Source organism: Panthera tigris, chromosome B2, assembly GCF_018350195.1.
Source record: "Panthera tigris isolate Pti1 chromosome B2, P.tigris_Pti1_mat1.1, whole genome shotgun sequence".
Taxonomy (NCBI): Eukaryota; Metazoa; Chordata; class Mammalia; order Carnivora; family Felidae; genus Panthera; species Panthera tigris.
Window position 1 is genome coordinate 94,327,637 of NC_056664.1, and position 17,558 is coordinate 94,345,194.

At 41.2% G+C, this 17,558-nt stretch overlaps 1 protein-coding gene across 1 annotated transcript in view; it reads right to left on the reverse strand.

Moving 5' to 3' along the window:
- LOC102957496 (prolyl endopeptidase) overlaps positions 1 to 17,558 on the reverse strand; it is a 119,836-nt gene that overhangs the window by 66,895 nt on the left and 35,383 nt on the right. The window contains exon 7 of the mRNA XM_042986893.1: positions 1,792 to 1,897. Coding sequence (XP_042842827.1) covers positions 1,792 to 1,897 — 106 coding nt within the window. The remainder of the gene's footprint in view (positions 1 to 1,791; positions 1,898 to 17,558) is intronic.

The following is a 17,558-nucleotide window of genomic DNA, read 5'->3' on the forward strand; positions in this document are numbered from 1 at the left end:
GCAGAGAGAGAGGGAGACACAGAATCAGAAACAGGCTCCAGGTTCTGAGCTGTCAGCACAGAGCCCGACACGGGGCTCGAACCCACAAACCTGTGAGATCATGACCTGAGCTGAAGTTGGAGGCTCAACCGACTGAGCCACCCAGACGCCACCCCACAGGCCGTTTTCTAATTCCTCAGTAAAGAGGCAATGATAAATCATGGAATAAAAAGTATATAAGGTGAAAACAAACAGATAAGGACTGAGAGGTTTGGAAGAAAACAAGGTTTCCTCCAGTTCTGCCAGCCCTTGGAAGTTTCACTCACTGCATTACTATTATTAAAGTGGACACAGCAATCCAAGCTCAGAGTACCAGGAAGAAATTCTCTTCTCTGTATTTAGAGTAAATTAAGCAACCTGTGTTTTTTGTAACCTGTATCATTTAATAACAAGTCTATCTAATAATTTAAAGACATAACAAGGTAATAAGTAGGAAATGAAACCAGCACTCTCTGGAGGGAGGTCGCTGTAACTAGAATTTTTAATAAACTGGAGAAAGGCTAAGTCCTTCCCACCATCTTGGACTCACACAGGAACACTGTCAAGATGACAGCACAGAAACAGCTAGTCACTGCTCCTTTCGGATTTCATTCTTCAGAGGTCCAGTTCTGGGTACACCTAGACTCACAACTCAAGTGAATAATTCTTGGGTGCTGGCTTTGCTCCTGTCAAAGAATGTGAAAACTAATGTGGCTGATCCAATTTTCTTTTGAGATCAAAATGGGTGCATCTTTTTTTTTTTAACAGAAAAACAAGAAACCAAACCCACACGTATCTTCATGAAATGGATATATATTTCACACCTGAATAAATCTGTGGACTTCATGCTGCTGTATCTGTGAATGGCGCTCTGCAGTATCTAAGAATGTCAGGATGCCGATCTTGCTCAGGGACGTTTAAAAATGATGCAATGCCCGATCAATAAGAAAAAAAAAAAAACTGTATATTTTCTTATCATAATGTAATACAAAATTAGGTACCAATAATGAAGTAATCTAATTAATAATTAGAAATGTAGTCAATATTGTATAGTTTGAAAATCTGTGTCACCATATCTAAAATATATTTATTTTACATTAACCATAACACAGGGTGATTAGTTTGGTGTCCTTATCTGAGTGCCAGCATATCTGTAGAGTTGTTGGGTCTGGGAATTCTCAGCACAGTACATTAAGCAGCTGGAGAGCTTTAATGCTCGAGGATGGTGCTGGTATGACATAGATGTTCAAAGGGAACAACATTTAAAATGAGCCACCTCCACAATTTGTAACTAGCTGGTATATGCTTGCTATCATGATGTAGAAGGCTTTCCAGGAAGCAAAACGAGGCTGTTATTGTGCATGCTGCTCAGTGCTAAGAAACTGTCTTAAGAACCTGTTAACCGGGCAAATTCTCACTGGTCTCTTACCTTAGCCTGTGACAGTTTGCACCCTTACATCTGGACAATTATAATGCTTTACAGACCAAAGGGCTAGTTTCTCCTTAACACTCTTCAACTGCAATATGCACAGGACATTTTCACATTCATACGCAAAGCATATGGTTAACCTCAATCTATGGAGAAAATGCTAAAGCCAACAAAAAGCTTCATTCAGTTTTTCTTCATTTTATGGAACAATACTGAAAGAAAAAATATGAACTGAGATGATGTGGTTGAATGGAAGGTTTCTTGGGAAATCAATTAGAAGACCAAAATAATTGCTTTTTTAATTGAGCTTTCTGGAATAATTACCTGTTTGAAAGATAACTTACCAGTGATGCCATTGGATTCCTGCTGTAGGTCACAGTACCAGAGTCGGTTTACTGGATCACATCCCTCCCTTATTGATAATAAGACATAGCGACCATCGTCAGACAACTAGGAAGGAAATAAAAACAGTGCAGGGAGGGGACTGATTAGAAAATATTTTCTGCGAAAGCACGGTTAAGTAAAAACTAAAGGTTAACCTCAAATGCAATATGTTCATTCCAAATTTATGTGTGGCTAAGAAAGTTAGAAAAAAAAGATGAACATCAGCTTTAACTTATTTTACTCTTACATCACAGTTTAAAAAACAGTGAAATATTTAAGTAGAAAATATCAATAGATAAAACTGAATGTCATGACTCAATGTGATTTTGATTTAAATTTATAGTCTATTCTTTAACTGAAAATACATGCAATCTGTCATTTTGAATATCAGTATCTCTGACTTTGAAATTTTGTCACGGGTTACAGATATTAAAATTGTTGTGAATAAGAATTAGCAAAATGGGCATGATGCAGTTTATCTGTGGTGCACACTGCTGGCATCAGCCAGTTGCTGTGGAACAACTCTTTCTGTGTATCTAGTCACCTCTACAGCAAGACGTCGAAGATCAAAAGCCTGTGCTTCTGTAGATTTCCTTTACGGAATCAAATAGGAGACTCTCAGGTAGCAAAAAGAATCTTGGTAAACTCATAAAACAAACGATATATTATGATTTGGAGTTGTCAAATTGATATAAGTGGTATCAAACTCTCTCTCTACACACACACACACACATCCTTTTGTAACTCACTTTTTTCAACAGAATTAAAAAAATTAGTCCATGTCAATATATGTATATTTAATTCGTTTTAACTGCTATGCAGTATTTCAATCTAGAAATATGCCACAATTAATTGATCTATTTTCCCACGAATAGATGTTTTATTTCTATTTTCTTCCTATCACAAGCCACACTTCAGAGAAGTTTTGAACACGTTTATTTGTGGCCTTATGTGTGTGTTTCCAGGTGTATAACTAGAAGTAAACTTGCTCAGTGGTAAGACACTCACATATTCAACTTTCTTAGATGTGGCCAAATAATTTTCCAAGATGATTGCACCAAATTATATCTTACATTTCACAGTGAGTAACAGTTCCTGTTTTCCATATCCTACTGTGATGGCTAATTTTACGTATCAACTTGGCTAGACCACGGTACCCAGGTACTTTGTCAAACATTACTCTGGATGTTTCTGTGAAGGTGTTTTTGTTTTTGTTGTTGTTTATTTATTTTTGAGAGAGAGGGAGACACAGAATCCAAAGCAGGCTCCAGACTCAGCTGTCAGCACAGAAGCCGATGCGGGGCTTGAACCCATGAACTGTGAAATCATGACCTGAGCTGAAGCCAGAGACTCAACTGACTGAGCCCCTGTGAATGTGTTTTTTAGATGGGATGAACATTTAAACTGGTGGACTCTTAAAAGGTGATCACCCTTCATAATGTGGGTGTGCCTCATCCAATCAGTCCTGAAGGCCTTAACAGAAAAACAGTGACCTTCCCAAGCAAAAAGGAATTCTGCCTTTGCACTCAAACTGAAAACTCAGGATTTCCAGCCTGCCAACCTACCCTTCACAATCACATTAGCCAATTCTTTAGAAATAAATCTTTCTCCTATAGGTGTATACACACATTCTGTTGGTTCTGTTTCTCTGGAGAATCTTAACATACTTACCAACAACTGTTAATATGTTTTTTCAACAAATAGTTGCTAAGCAGCCATTATGTACAAGACATTTAAAGATATATCAGTGAACAAATCAGGGAAAAAAAAGTTACATTCTACTGGAGAAGACAAGTATGGAATTATGTAGCATATTATAAAATGATGAATGCCATGGAGAACATGAACAGGTGTAGGTAAGGGAGGCAGGATGTGGGGAGAGGAACTGTAACTTTTTAAATATGGTAGTCAAGGTAGGCCTAAGAAAGTGTCTTTCCATTCTGTTCTGCCTTGCATTGTTTCAGATGAGAAGTAATTTTCTATCTTTTTCTCACTGCATGTAATTTTGTGTTTTCTTCTTTCTGGCTGCTCGTGAGATTTTTTTTTTTAATCTTAAAACTAAGATTTTTATCTTAGGTTTTAATGCAAATTAATAATGGGCTTTGCTGTAGTAGCTTGAGATTTGTTGAACATTTTGGATCTGTGGATTTGTCTATTTTATCAAATTCGTAACGCTTTTGGCCTTTTTTTTTTTTTCCCTCCTTTATATTTTTGTGTCCCTTCACTTTACTGTAGGACTTCAGATACACAATGTTAGATCACTTAGCACTGCCCCATAGGTCAGTGGGGCTGTGTTCATTTTTGTTTCAGTTTTTTTCTTTTTGGTTTATTTTCAATTGTCCTGTTTTCAAATTAACTGACATTTTTGTAGTATCTAAACTGCTGTTAAGCCCATGCAGAGCATTTTTTGATTCGGATGGTTTATTTTCACATCTAGAAGAATGTTTGGTTGATTTTTGAATTTTTTGTTTCTTTGTTCATTATACTAATGTTTTCTTAAATCCTTTAAAAGTTACTTTATAAGTTGTTTTTTAAAATTTTTTAAACATTTTATTTATTTTTGAGAGACAGAGACAGAGCATGAGCAGGGGAGGGTCAGAGAGAGACAGAGACAGAATCCGAAGCAAGCTCCAGGCTCTGAGCTGTCAGCACAGAGCCTGATGCGGGGCTTGAGCCCACGAACCGTGAGATCACGACCTGAGCCAAAGTTGGAGGCTTAACTGACTGAGCTACCCAGGTGACTCTCAGTTTTTTTTTTTTTTTTTCCAACGTTTTTTGTTTTTTTTATTTTTTTTTATTTTTGGGACAGAGAGAGACAGAGCATGAACGGGGGAGGGGCAGAGAGAGAGGGAGACACAGAATCGGAAACAGGCTCCAGGCTCCGAGCCATCAGCCCAGAGCCTGACGCGGGGCTCGAACTCACGGACCGTGAGATCATGACCTGGCTGAAGTCGGACGCTTAACCGACTGCGCCACCCAGGCGCCCCTCAGTTTTTTTTTTTTAAAGTCTCTGCTCATTATCCTGACTGTCACTTCGAGATCTGTTTCATTGGCTACTATTTTCCCTGGTTATAAGTCACATTTTTCTGCTTCTTTACACACTTAGCAACTTTTTAAAATTGGATTCTACACATTTTGAATGTGGTCTGGATTTTTTTAGTGTTTTGTTTTTGTATTCCTTTAAAAAGTTTTGAGGCAGTTAATGTGTTAGTGGGTCAGCTCGATCACTCGGAACTTGTTTTCAAGCTTTGCTGGGAAACATCTACAGCCTCACTGCAAAGGCATGGCCTCTCTGGGGTACCAGTGAACACCCCAGATGTTCACAAGGTCTTTTCACTTTGGTCAGAAAGCGACAGTCTCTCAGACCTGTTACTTGTTGGCTTATAGCACCCTATAAGCTTGAATCACGAGGTTTCATTCTATGCATATACTTAGTAGTCCACAAAGACACAAAGGGATACCAAGGCAGATTTCTGGAACTTAGTGGTAGTTCCCTCCTTTTGGTACTCTGCCCGCAAATTCCAGTGGCTTCAGTCTTCCTGAATTCTTTGGATACCAAGTTCAATGAGACTGCAGTACTCTGTGGGTTCTTCCTTCCTTGTGCCCGACTCCAGAAAATAGCTCCAGAGAGGCAGAAATACAGGGCAATCACAGCATTTGTCTTTCTTACAGATGATAGTCCAGCAATGCCTGTTGACCAATATCTGCAAATGAATGCTTTATTTTGTATAGCTTTCTAGCTGTTTATGGCAGGAGGGCTGCTCTAAGACCGGTTACACCGTCATGGCCAGAAGCAAATAACTGTCATTACATATATAATTTTTTAACTCATCTTTTAAAAAAAATTTTATGGGGTGGGGGTGGGGGGGAGAGCAAGAGAGAGCACAAGCAGGGGCAGGAGCAGAGAGAAAGGGAGACAGAGAATCCCAAGCAGGCTCCATGCTGTCAGCGCAGAGCCCAACACAGAGCTCAAACTCACAAACTGTGAGATTATGACCTGAGCTGAAATCGAGACTTGGACGCTCAACGGACTGAGCCACCCAGGTGCCCCATTAACTCATTTTTAATTCTTTATTGTATAATTACACTTTCTTTTTAGAGTATATTACTGTGCATGATTGAAATACACAGATATAAAAATTAAGAATGTAATTAAGGTAGAACTAATTTAAAAGAGAATACCCATAATTAATAAAAAACATAACAGGGGCGGGATTCTGTCTCTCCCTCTCTCTGCCCCTCCCCTGCTTGTGCGCGTGCTCTCTATATAAACAAATAAACATAATACAAAAAGTTTTAAAAAACATAGTGATATATTTCTTTCTGTCTCATTACACAGTAAGGTATTTTTACTGTTTCTGTTTTCTATTCCAATAATACTTCTGTGAACTACCTGCAGCCTTTGGGGCATGCTTCTTTTCTTTCACGTAGAAGTGAAACCATCAAAAGTTCACTCTGACTTGTTCCGCTGCCCCCATCACGCCCACATATGCTGATTCCTTCTATCAGTGCAATGTGATAATACCGAGCGAAATGTCATCTAGACAAGAGTGCCTGAGCATGGAACACTTAGGATTTTACTTACCACCAGCAGCAAGTGCTTAGACTTGTAGGAATTAGGTTCCAGCTCTCCAAAAATGTCCATCCACTGTCTATCTACAGGGTCATTTTGGTAGACCAGCTGTTTGTCAATTTGGTTCTTTGCATTTATAAATTAGTCATAACAGCTATGCATGTCTAAAATGCCCATTGTTTTAAACACCTGGCAGCACGCTGGATGTCTTAAATTAAGCATCGCTTTCTCAGAAAAAATCATTTTAAAGCACAGACATAATTTGTACTTGTGAAATAGAAGCGAGATTCCAAAGAAGTTAGTTTCATCAAATATTCTAGAAAATCCTGTTCAATTTGGCTGCTCTTTCCTGGTGACATTTTTTTTTCTGAGTTCAGAAACAGTTTCCTTTCACAAACATGAATCATACTTTGCTGTATGGGTTTTTGCCACAAATTATACATAATACCGAATGACTCTAGGTACATTCTCTTCTATCTTTTGCTGGCTCCTTACAGTCTTTTCAGATATCGTCAGTTTTGGAGAATCCTTACATAAATTTCTGATTTCCGTTAATTCTTTTCTCCATTTTCATCCTCACTGTATTTCCAACTTACCTGTCATTATGTTTTAAGTGGGTCTCTTGCAAAAGAACATTAGATTTGACTGAGTTTTAAAAAAACCCAACTTCAGAATTTGTATTCCATTTTCATTAATTGTCATGCTGAAGTACTGGCTTCCGTGTTAATTTTGAGTATTCACCTTGCTTTCCCTTCTTTCCTCTTTGCACTGTATTAATATAAATTTTCTTTTGTTCTTTCTCTTTTTTTTTTTGAGAGAGAGAGAGAGAGAGCAAGAGCTGGGGACAGTAAAGAGAGAAGGAGAAAAGTGATCTTGAGAAAATATTTTTTTAATTTTTAATGTTCGATTTATTTTTGAGAGAGAAAGAGAGAGAGAGAGAGAGAGAGAGACAGCATGAGTGATGGAGGAACACAGAGAGGGAGACACAGAATCTGAAGCAGGCTCCAGGCTCTGAGCTGTGAGCATAGAGCCTGATGTGGGGCTCAAACCCACGAACCATGAGATCATGACCTGAGCTGCAGCCAGACACTTAATTGACTGAGCCACGCAGGCTCCCCTTGAGGGAGAAAAAGTCTTAAGCAGGCTCCATGCCCAGCACAGAGCCCAACATTGGGCTCAATCTCATGACCATGAGATCATGATCTGAGCTGAAATCAAGAGTCGGACACTTAACTAAGCTACCCAATCGCCCCTGATACAAATTTATGAACGTTGTCCCTTCTTTGACTTTGGGAGTTATATAACCTATTTCTAGGTTTTTACATACTTTCCTTAAGCTTTTCATATACATAGTGAATAAACTCATGACTAGAATTTTAGTTCTACCTTATTTTTATTTTTTAATGTTATTTTTTTAATGTTTAATCATTTTCGAAAGACAGAGAGAGAGCACAAGCAGGGGTGGGGCAGAGAGAGAGGGAGACACAGAATCTGAAGCAGGCTCCAGGCTCTAAGCTGTCAGCACAGAGCCCAATACAGGGCTCGAACCCACGAACCATGAGATCATGACCTGAGTCAAAATTGGATGCCTAACCGACTGAGCCACCCGGATGCCCCAAGTTCCACCTTATTTTTAAATGGTCCTGTATTGATGTCATCAAGCAACCTTACATCATAACTTTATTAAATGTAATGAAAAGCAGCCTCATTAATACTTCAGACTTTTGTTCTCTTGTCCTTTAAATCAAGACAGAATTTTTATAGCTTAGTGCTTAAAGTATCGCAATCATAAATGGTGGTTAACTGAGTTGTAGTGATTCAGCCAACAGAAAGACAGGGCAGTAAAACTCAACTGCCAGAATCGCACCAAACCTCTGATGAAAGCTGTGTCTCAAGCACATCTAATGAGGTTTTCTCAGGATTTCTGGCTGAACTAAATATTGTAGCAGTTTATATTTAATCTAAGGCAGGAAACCCCAAGGTACATTGCTGTTGGGATGCCAATTAAGTCTCTCTTTTTCACCGTAACTCTCTTCGTCACAGTCCAGTGATGTTCCATAGCCACTAAACAAATCTGCTAAACTGGAAACTCTGAATTTTCAAATGCTCAAGGTCTCAGATTTCAAAATCAGTGTCATTTCAAAATGACAGATTTCAAAATACGTGTCATTGTTGCCCCAAAATATATAGATTAGAAATACACCTTGATCCACTAAAATTGTAGCAATGCATGTTTAACCACGGCTTCACATTCAGACTACAAGGCAATTTAAAAAATGTATTTTGGAGCTCACTGGGAGGAAAAGAGAAAAATACTATTGATGAGGAGGACACTTAAATCTCAACAGAAAAAAAGTAACTTTTCTGAGATCCACATAAAAAGAAAACAGAAAAGCAGGTGAGTCAAGGGCCCGATCTGGCCTTCACGAAACACTACAAATTCCAGTTCACAAAATACCGTTTTTTTTCTTTAAATAATGATACCAGCAAGAGTACTGTGTTCTCTGGAAGCAATTAATCTGATTCAAAAGCACTGACTTGTTGCAACGAGGCTGGGATAACGCCTGTGTGGCCAATTATGAAATACATAATTCTTAATTCTGTGCCTTCCACAGCTTCCTTCTACTTTATGTCTATATTGTTTCAAACTAATTTTCCTTAAGTCAAAATGATCTTACTTCATGAAAATCTACCTTTTATACAAATAAACATTAACAAAAAATTCAAAGAATCACTGTAAATCAAGTATTTACATTTGTGGATATTAAATCCAGTAACTAACTGCATTCCACACAATACCAACAGGGATGAAAGCTATCATTCTTTCTTTAAAATTATTTTTAAGGTCTATTTATTTTTGAGAGACAGAGAGAGCACAAGCAGGGGAGGGGCAGAGAGAAAGGGAGACACAGAATCCAAAGCAGGCTCCAGGCTCCAGGCTCCGAGCTGTCAGCACAGTGCAAGACTGCAAGATCATGACCTGCACTGAAGTCAGATGCTTAACCAACTGAGCCACCCAGGTGCCCCCATAAATAACCATTCTTTACCATGTAGCTTTTCATTATCCATAACCAGGAGAACCTTAACAGACAGAAACAAATGCAAAAGCCACCCCAGCCACCACCCCTTGCTTCTGGGTGGGTGGGACTGGAGATAGCTAATGTCACCACAGTGGTCGGTTTTCACAGGAGTTGAGGTGCCAAACAACTTGCCATCCCCTTTCCCAAAGACACGATTTAACTAACATGCCACAAACACAGCCATCCGGTATTCAGGGAGTCAGGGCTGAGGCTGTTTATTCTCCTAATATCTACTGAGAGTCTGCCGCTGCTGACCAGGTTCTGAAACACACGGATCAACAGGCCTTCAAGAGCTCATGCTCGGGTAGGAGCACTGATAGCATGAAGGGCAAAGTGTGGCGGGAGTGCAGAGAATGCAGCTAACAGGGAGGGAAGCTGGAGAAAGAATGAGATCTGAGGAGGATATGGGGGTGGGATGGCCCCCAAAAGAGAAGGTTTCTCTTTTAAAAGAGAAATAGAATTCCCCTCAAAATGGTTGCTTGAATTTTACCCTCTTACAACCGCCTCATTGGTGTAGCTATCTGGCTCACAGAGCAGTACTTGACAGGAGCTACATAAACTCATTCTCAAGTGCACATCCTGCCAATGGACATCAGCATGTGCAGTGGATGCCGTGGTCTGCTGGGTGCTGGGATGCTCAGCTAAGAACCTCTAGGCTTGTCCTCGGGTTGGAGAGAACCACCTTTCTCAAGATCAAATTCTTTCGGGTTCTTCCCACAGGCAATGACTGATTAATACAAGGGTATGAAAGCCCAGACCCCTCAGCCCCCAGTCAGGAAAATGCTGAAGGCCAACCCAACTGGAGAGCTCCCTGCAGAACTGGCTGAGGTCTTTGTAATGACTGCACACAGTTCAGCCCCTCCTCTTCTGCTCTCACTTCCCCAGCACAGGCGGAGATTTCCAAAGCACTCCCTTTCAACTTCCGAGTCTGCTTTCCCAGGAACCTGACCTGTGGCAGCATGCAAGGCACCACAACACCCTGTACACACATGGTGTGTAAACTAGCACAGCCCACAACTGCTGTGCTTCCACGCAGTCCCTAGGCAGAGGCAACAAGCAGTGCATTTCTCCCAGTTCATCAGCTAGAAATGAAACGAGTCAGCAGATGCAGAACCAGATTATCAAGCTGATCCCTGATAAGGTGCTACCTAAGAATGCAGCGCAGGGCTGTGAATCAACTAGGTTGAGAACTCCCAACCCCCCTCAGATCTAGCCCGGAAGCAGCCCTGATCCAGGAAAATTCCCAAACAAAGAGGTCACAGGAGCGTGGAAAGAAGTGTTCCCTTCTAACTTCTGTGGTTTCTCATTTTGGCATATTTTATGCTAACTCGAGAAAACCTTTGTTAAGTGTGGGCTTCTGTTTTTGAAGAGGGTACCCAGTAACAACTGCCATACTCACTGATATTTACCAAAATGGCATAAGGTATGGGGTTTTCAGACTATACTTTCATTAAAGAAGCCACAGTCATTCACGAAGAAATTTTAATTGTGTATATTGTGGTGTTAAGCTACACAGAGATAGTAGTATTTACCAAGGAAACTCTTGACAGACACCATTCAAACTATAAGATGGAGTATGTATTTTATTATTTTATTCTGTTATGTTATATGCTGCTCCAACAAACACAAAACTCACGTGACTCAGCACATTCAGGAATATAACTTCCACAAACCCAGGAGCCATTAACATCACAGAATTTAGAGAAATACGCAGCAACCAGAATACACCTCGGGGGAATCTAGTCCCAAATAAGAATGCCTTGTGTAGGTGTGACGGTTATCCACTCAGAACAGGGTCTGGGTCAGGCTGCTCCGTATTTACAAGATGTCAGCAGCTTCACCATCCATTCATTTATAGAAAGGAGTGTGCTGGGGCGCCTGGGTGGCTCAGTCAGTTGAGTGTCCGCCTTCAGCTCAGGTCATGATCTCACAGTTTGTGAGTTTGAGCCCCGCGTCAGGCTCTGTGCTGACAGCTGACAGCTCAGAGCTCAGAGCCTGAAGCCTGCTTTAGATTCTGTGTCCCCCTCTCTCTCTGTCCCTCCCCCATTCATAGCTCTGTCTCTCTCAAAAATAAAAATAACCATTAAAAAAAAAGGGGGGGAGTGTGAAACAGAAGTTATATGACAATAATAGTTTCTCCAGAGAACGGGATACTTATACTTTATTTTAAGCAATAAACCTGTATTATTATGTATTATTATTACCAGCATCATAAAAATGTTAAAGTCACTGGATTTGGCTATTCTCAGTCTCAATACTATACAATAAGAACAGCTGGGCTTTCCAAATGACCTGAATCAACTAGCTTTTCTTCATCTCATGTTAGGAGAAAATGGACAGAAGATCACTTATTAATGCTTTAAACTCCTAATCATTTATCTACAAAGTTGTCTTTCAAAATGACAGGACACAGAGCTGATATTTATATATAGGGAGAGAATAAGTGGACTTTCATCAAACAAATTACCATTTTCAAAGAACGACTCATGAACGATCTTATGCCAGAGCTACTGAGCTCCAGTCATGTGGTCTTGTGTTAATAACCGAATCTCCAAAGACATGAAATTTCTTCGCTACATATAATAATTTCCATTTAGAACCCAGGAAGTAAAGAAAGGTTTTTTTTCATATTTTGAATCTACATGCACCTTTTCAAACTGGGGAAAGTATTTTTTTATGTATTATGATAAAAGAATTGTGTATATAAAAAAAGTATGCTAAAAAGCAGTGAGACTTAAAATCGTCTGGAAAGTTAACAAAAGGAGTGAAAATGGATTTTAATAGCCTTGAGAGTTAATCATGTGCCTTCAGAGCAGGAAAAATTTATCAATTTTATTTCACAGTCTCCTTTGGATTCCTCTCATAATAGTTGTGAATCATAACATCATCTCTTTAATATTAAGTATGTTTCCAAAACTTAACCTATGAAAACTTTTAAAGGTCAAACTATCATCTACATTTATGGATGTCTTTTCACTTAGGGAACTGATTAGGGATTTGTAAGAAAAACAGTAGACAGATTCGTACAGAACAACAGGAGTATTCTTAAGCTCATGTGGTATGTGTTAACAAAAACATTTTCAACAGGTAGTCATTAAACCAGATTTCGCAGCTCTCCCAATACAATATGGTACTACAGCAATGGGGGAATAACAGAAATCGACCCAAATACTATCCGATGTGTTCCTCAATACGCCACAAACAGATGTGACAAAGAACTCTAGGAAAAGAAAACGCATTCAAAGTAAAATGAGCAATGTGGGTCTTGACATGATGTAGCTGCCATTGTTTCCAATCTACCTGGTTGTTTATCTGGCAGAGAAGCTTGATTACTTAAGAATGTGCCGTTTGTTTTCTTTTCTCCCTTACTGATCAAGAGGGGTCAGGTGAGAAGTGACTGATCAGCAAATCCAACCCTACTACTACATAAACCAACTAACTCCAGTCAGGAGCTAGTTCATGTATATAGAGTAGCACCGCTTTCTAGCTTTTTACTCACATTCAGGTCTTTTGTGTGGTTTCCTGACTTTTCTTCCCAACCATGCTGCTGGGATTTTCCCGCACGCTAATCAGCATGATGGATATTACCACGCCATGCAGTGCTGATGAAAGAGAGGACACAGGTGATGAGCCGGGGACATGCCAAGTCTGGTTAGGAATCCACCCCAGGACTGATATAAAGACAACCACTCAGCCACTCCCATGACGAACAGAGAGAATCATCAGTCTCTGGGAGCTAGTAGAGAGTGCATGGCTCTCTGGTACAGCACAAGGAAATGAAGGCTCACTAATGACACACTCTGACAGCCTCCAGCTCAATTACTGAAGTTAAGGTCAAGAGGACAACAGTCCCTTAAAAATGACACACAAACTGAACATGGTGGGAATTGTCATGAGTCCCTAAGCCCCTTAGTAACGTTTAAAAATGTTTATACGTAATGGTTTCCTATAACAAAAACATGTTCCAAAAGGCCTGAGCATGCCCGTCTCTGCTCTCGAGCACTGCCTGGCCCTGGCACAGTGCTGCACCCAAGGCAACGGCTTATTGGGCATCTGGGGAATGAATGCAGGAACTGGGCTGACCAGGAAGAAAGCTGCTGGACAACTGCTGCTCCAAGTCCAAACTACCCAACAAGGACGGGGCAGGTGAGGCAGCATTCCCTGAGGGACAACTGGACATTACTGTGTAGGCTTCATCAGGCAGAGCTAGATGCACACCAGGCCTCGAGGGTCTTCATGTGCCTAGACCTCAGCAGGGGGAGGGAGGGTGAGGAAATTAATGTTGGCTTTGTGCCCACAGGGTCAAGCATCAGGCAGTGATTTTACATGTTAATGTAGTATAACATGTGTATATATAAAATAGTGCAACATATACGTACGTTTATAATACGTGTATAATGTACGTACAATATATAAATGTCCACACAAATAGACACATATTTGAATTATTAGGGATCACAAGTGAACATATAAAAATGGCAATAGGGATATGTGATAAACATTAAGATTAGGATTACCTTTGTGAAAAGAAACTTTTTTTTCAAGAATTAGCTATGACAGAATTAGGTTCTCAATATAGAATTCAGCTAGATGGTCACAAAGAGGCTGGGCATTTTCTCCTTAATCCTTCCTAAAGGTACCGGATACATTTTCAGAATCTTCATCTAGAGCACCCTCTGCTGGGAAAAGTGCCTCAAAATACTTGATTTCCTTGTTCCCCCAAATGCTCTGCGAATCTTTAAAATAAAATAAAATAAAATAAAAGTAATTTTTTTCTGATCTGGTAGAATCTTCTAAAACATGACAATTTCTATTGTCCCACGACCCTGCCTTCCAACTAAAGCCTCACAGTCTATGTTAAATAATTGACACCACTGTCCCTTGAAGGCAAATGCTAGACAGGTTTCACATTACCCCCAAGGGAATGAGGGAGCTGAGGGGACTGAGGGCCGGAGGGCCTTGGCTGGCAGGTGAGGAGAAAGAACAGTGGTGACCACCACCCACCTTCCAGGATGGAGCAAGCCCTGGATGTCATTTTCCCTGGAATGAGAGGCATCGGGAAGGTAGCTGGCCTCCAGACATCTTGAAAGGTCTCTGCAGAATCAGGATGGAAGAGGGGAGCTGCAGAGAGGCGCAATCCCAAGGGAACCCTGCTGGGAGCAGAAGCCTTGGGAGGCAACACAAATGTGAGCCAGAGAGTTTATCGTCCACATCACAGAACAGAACTGAGGGGATCTCACTACAAAAGGATGCCATGAGGGAGGCGGCACCAAGACACCCATCATGACTGCAAGTAGACTGTGGCAAGGAGATGCTGGCAAACAGCTCCAGAGGAGCAGAAATCCCCTTCCCCTCCTCTGATTCCTCCTCCTTGCATGGCCGCTGGAGAAACTAATCCATGATGAATAACTGAGGTGAGATACCTGGAGTCACCGTCATTGCTGGGAATGGCCTCACCTGCACAACGTCAATTCCAATGTTCCAGTGTGATCGTCCTTCAGAGTTTCCCTCTGCCCCTTCATATTCCCTCCCTCCCATTCCCCACCCCCATCCCCAAGCAACCACTGACTGTTATGTGCCATTATAGACTAGTCTGCATTTTCTAGAGTGTTCTACAAATGGAATCCAACACTGTGTACTCCTCTTTTCTGGCTTCTTTCCCTGAGCATAACTGAGATTCATCCCTACTGTTAAGTGTATCAACAGTTTAGTTTGCTCCTTTTTACTGCTGAGTAGTATGCCATCATAGAGACGTACCACAATTAGTTCATTCATGCACTTGATGATGGATATTTGGGCTGTGCTAGTTTGGGGCTACCTTTAATAAAGTCTTAATGTGAAAAAAAACAAAACAAAACAAACCACCAAGCTGGGGGTTGAGTAGTCCCTCCCCCCCATCCCCCATGTGCTCACCAAACTGGAAGGAGAGGGAAGAAGCATGTCAACTGGAGAGCCTGCTTTGGACTACGAACAGTTCTAATACCCAAAAGCATCCAGAAAGTTATGGGTTCTGTTGGATAGAAGTCAGTCGTCCTGGGGAGAGGTGCTGTCACAGGCAAGGATGGAAAAACTAAAGCCACTCCCTGATTACAGGTAATGGACCGCTCAAGCAAGAAAGACCTGTTCCTGCAGGAAGGCTGAGGAGCTATCTGTGAAGGAAGAGTCATAAGGAGATAGTATCAAGGATAAAAGGGAAGTCCTCAGTGAACCTGGACTGCAGCAGCCCAAGGAAAGAAGGATGGCAGCTCACCAGAGAAATTCATACACATCCACACACTCAGCCACTCACCCCAGAGGGCCCTCCAACCGTACCCACAATGCCCAAACTGCTCTCACATCCAGCAGCTACCACCTGGCCCGGGAAGCCTGCCTCATGCTAGCATCTATGAGATGTTGTGCTAAATCCTCTAGCCTAGACTTTCAGAGCTAAAAAAGCCCTGGAGGAAATGAAGGAAACATATCTGGAGAGAAGTGATGTACTCAGGGCTACGCACACAGGACCAGAATAAAACCTCCTACTTTGTGTTACAGCACACCATCACCGTAACACCAGCTCTCTGCTCAGATGCTGGGACAGTGTTGGAGGGATTAACCAAACACAAGGTTCAAAATGACGATCCTAAAAGCAACTCCATGAAAAGTGAAAGAGCAATGCAGCACATGCACTGGTGCATGGTTATGAAGCAACCAATGCTAGCAAGTGGCAGGGTGACACCTGTTGTAATGAGACTCCTCTGGCAGCTGCAGTACAGCTTCAAGGAAGACCACATCCAGTTTGTGTTTACTAACCCCGCTCGCTCTCTTATGGACTTCCTCTGTATCATCCACTTTTGAGGCTCTGATCCAACATCAAGTTCCTTAGGACTCACCATATAGGTCTTTAGTTCTTGTTTTTTTAACAACTTTAGTACCTCTGTGCAGCAGAGATGCATCCCTTCGGTCACTGCCATCCTTTCAACAATTATTGTTGCTGTTTTTGCAAGAGCTCTTTCCTTTTGACCAAAGAGGCAGGCACGTGTGGTTAGGAAGACACAGGCCATGGAGTCTAACACACTCAGCAGGCAGTTCCAGCCACAGGCTTGCAAGCTAATGCCTCTAGCAGGCATTTTACTCCGTCCATGCGATGGAATGATCACCTCCTTCGCAAGGCTCTGGTAAAGATTATATCAGACAATTTACATAGAGTGAACGTCTTTTTAAAGAACGGTAGAAGGATCACCTCAACTACTAAAATCTGCTTTTCTTGTCACTTGCCCAGTAGAACTGAATATACATATGTCGAATACACAGATGATAGATCTTCACTGTATTTCTTGAAAGCTGTATTACTCACAATAATGCTATGGAATGCCTCAAGCACCCATCAACAGATGAGTAAATAAAATGTGGTGGGCACACACAATGGATTATTATTCACCATAAAAAGGAAGGAAATTCTGACTCGTGCTGCAACATGGATGAACCTGAGGACTTTATGCTAGGTCAAATAGCCAAGTCACAAGAGGACAGATACTGTATGATGACATTTATATGAGGCACCTAGAGTAGTCCAACATAGACTGAAAGTAGACTGATGGTCAGCAGGGGACGGGGAGAGCCGGGGAGCCAGGAAGCTAGGAAGCTGGGAAGCTGGAGGGTTACTGCTTTAGCAGGCCCAGTTTCAGTTTTGCAAACTGAAAAAAGTTTTGGAGACGGATGCTGGTGATAGTTGCACAATGATGTGAATGTACTTCATGCCACTTAACTCTATGCTTAAAAATGATTAAACTAGGGTCGCCTGGGGGCATAATTGGTTGAGCCTCGGACTTCAGCTCGGGTCATGATCTCATGTGGTTCATGAGTTCAAGCCCCGCCTCGGACTCTGTGCTGACAGCTTAGAGCCTGGAGTCTGTTTTGAGTTCTGTGTGTGTCTCTCTCTCTGTCTCTCAAAAATAAATAAACTTTAAAAAATTGATTGAACTAGTAAATTTTGTTATGTCTATTTTACCACAATTTTTTTTAAAGTAAAAAAAAAAATTGGGGCACCTGGGTGGCTCAGTTGGTTAAAAGTCTGAGGGTTGATCTCAGCTCAGGT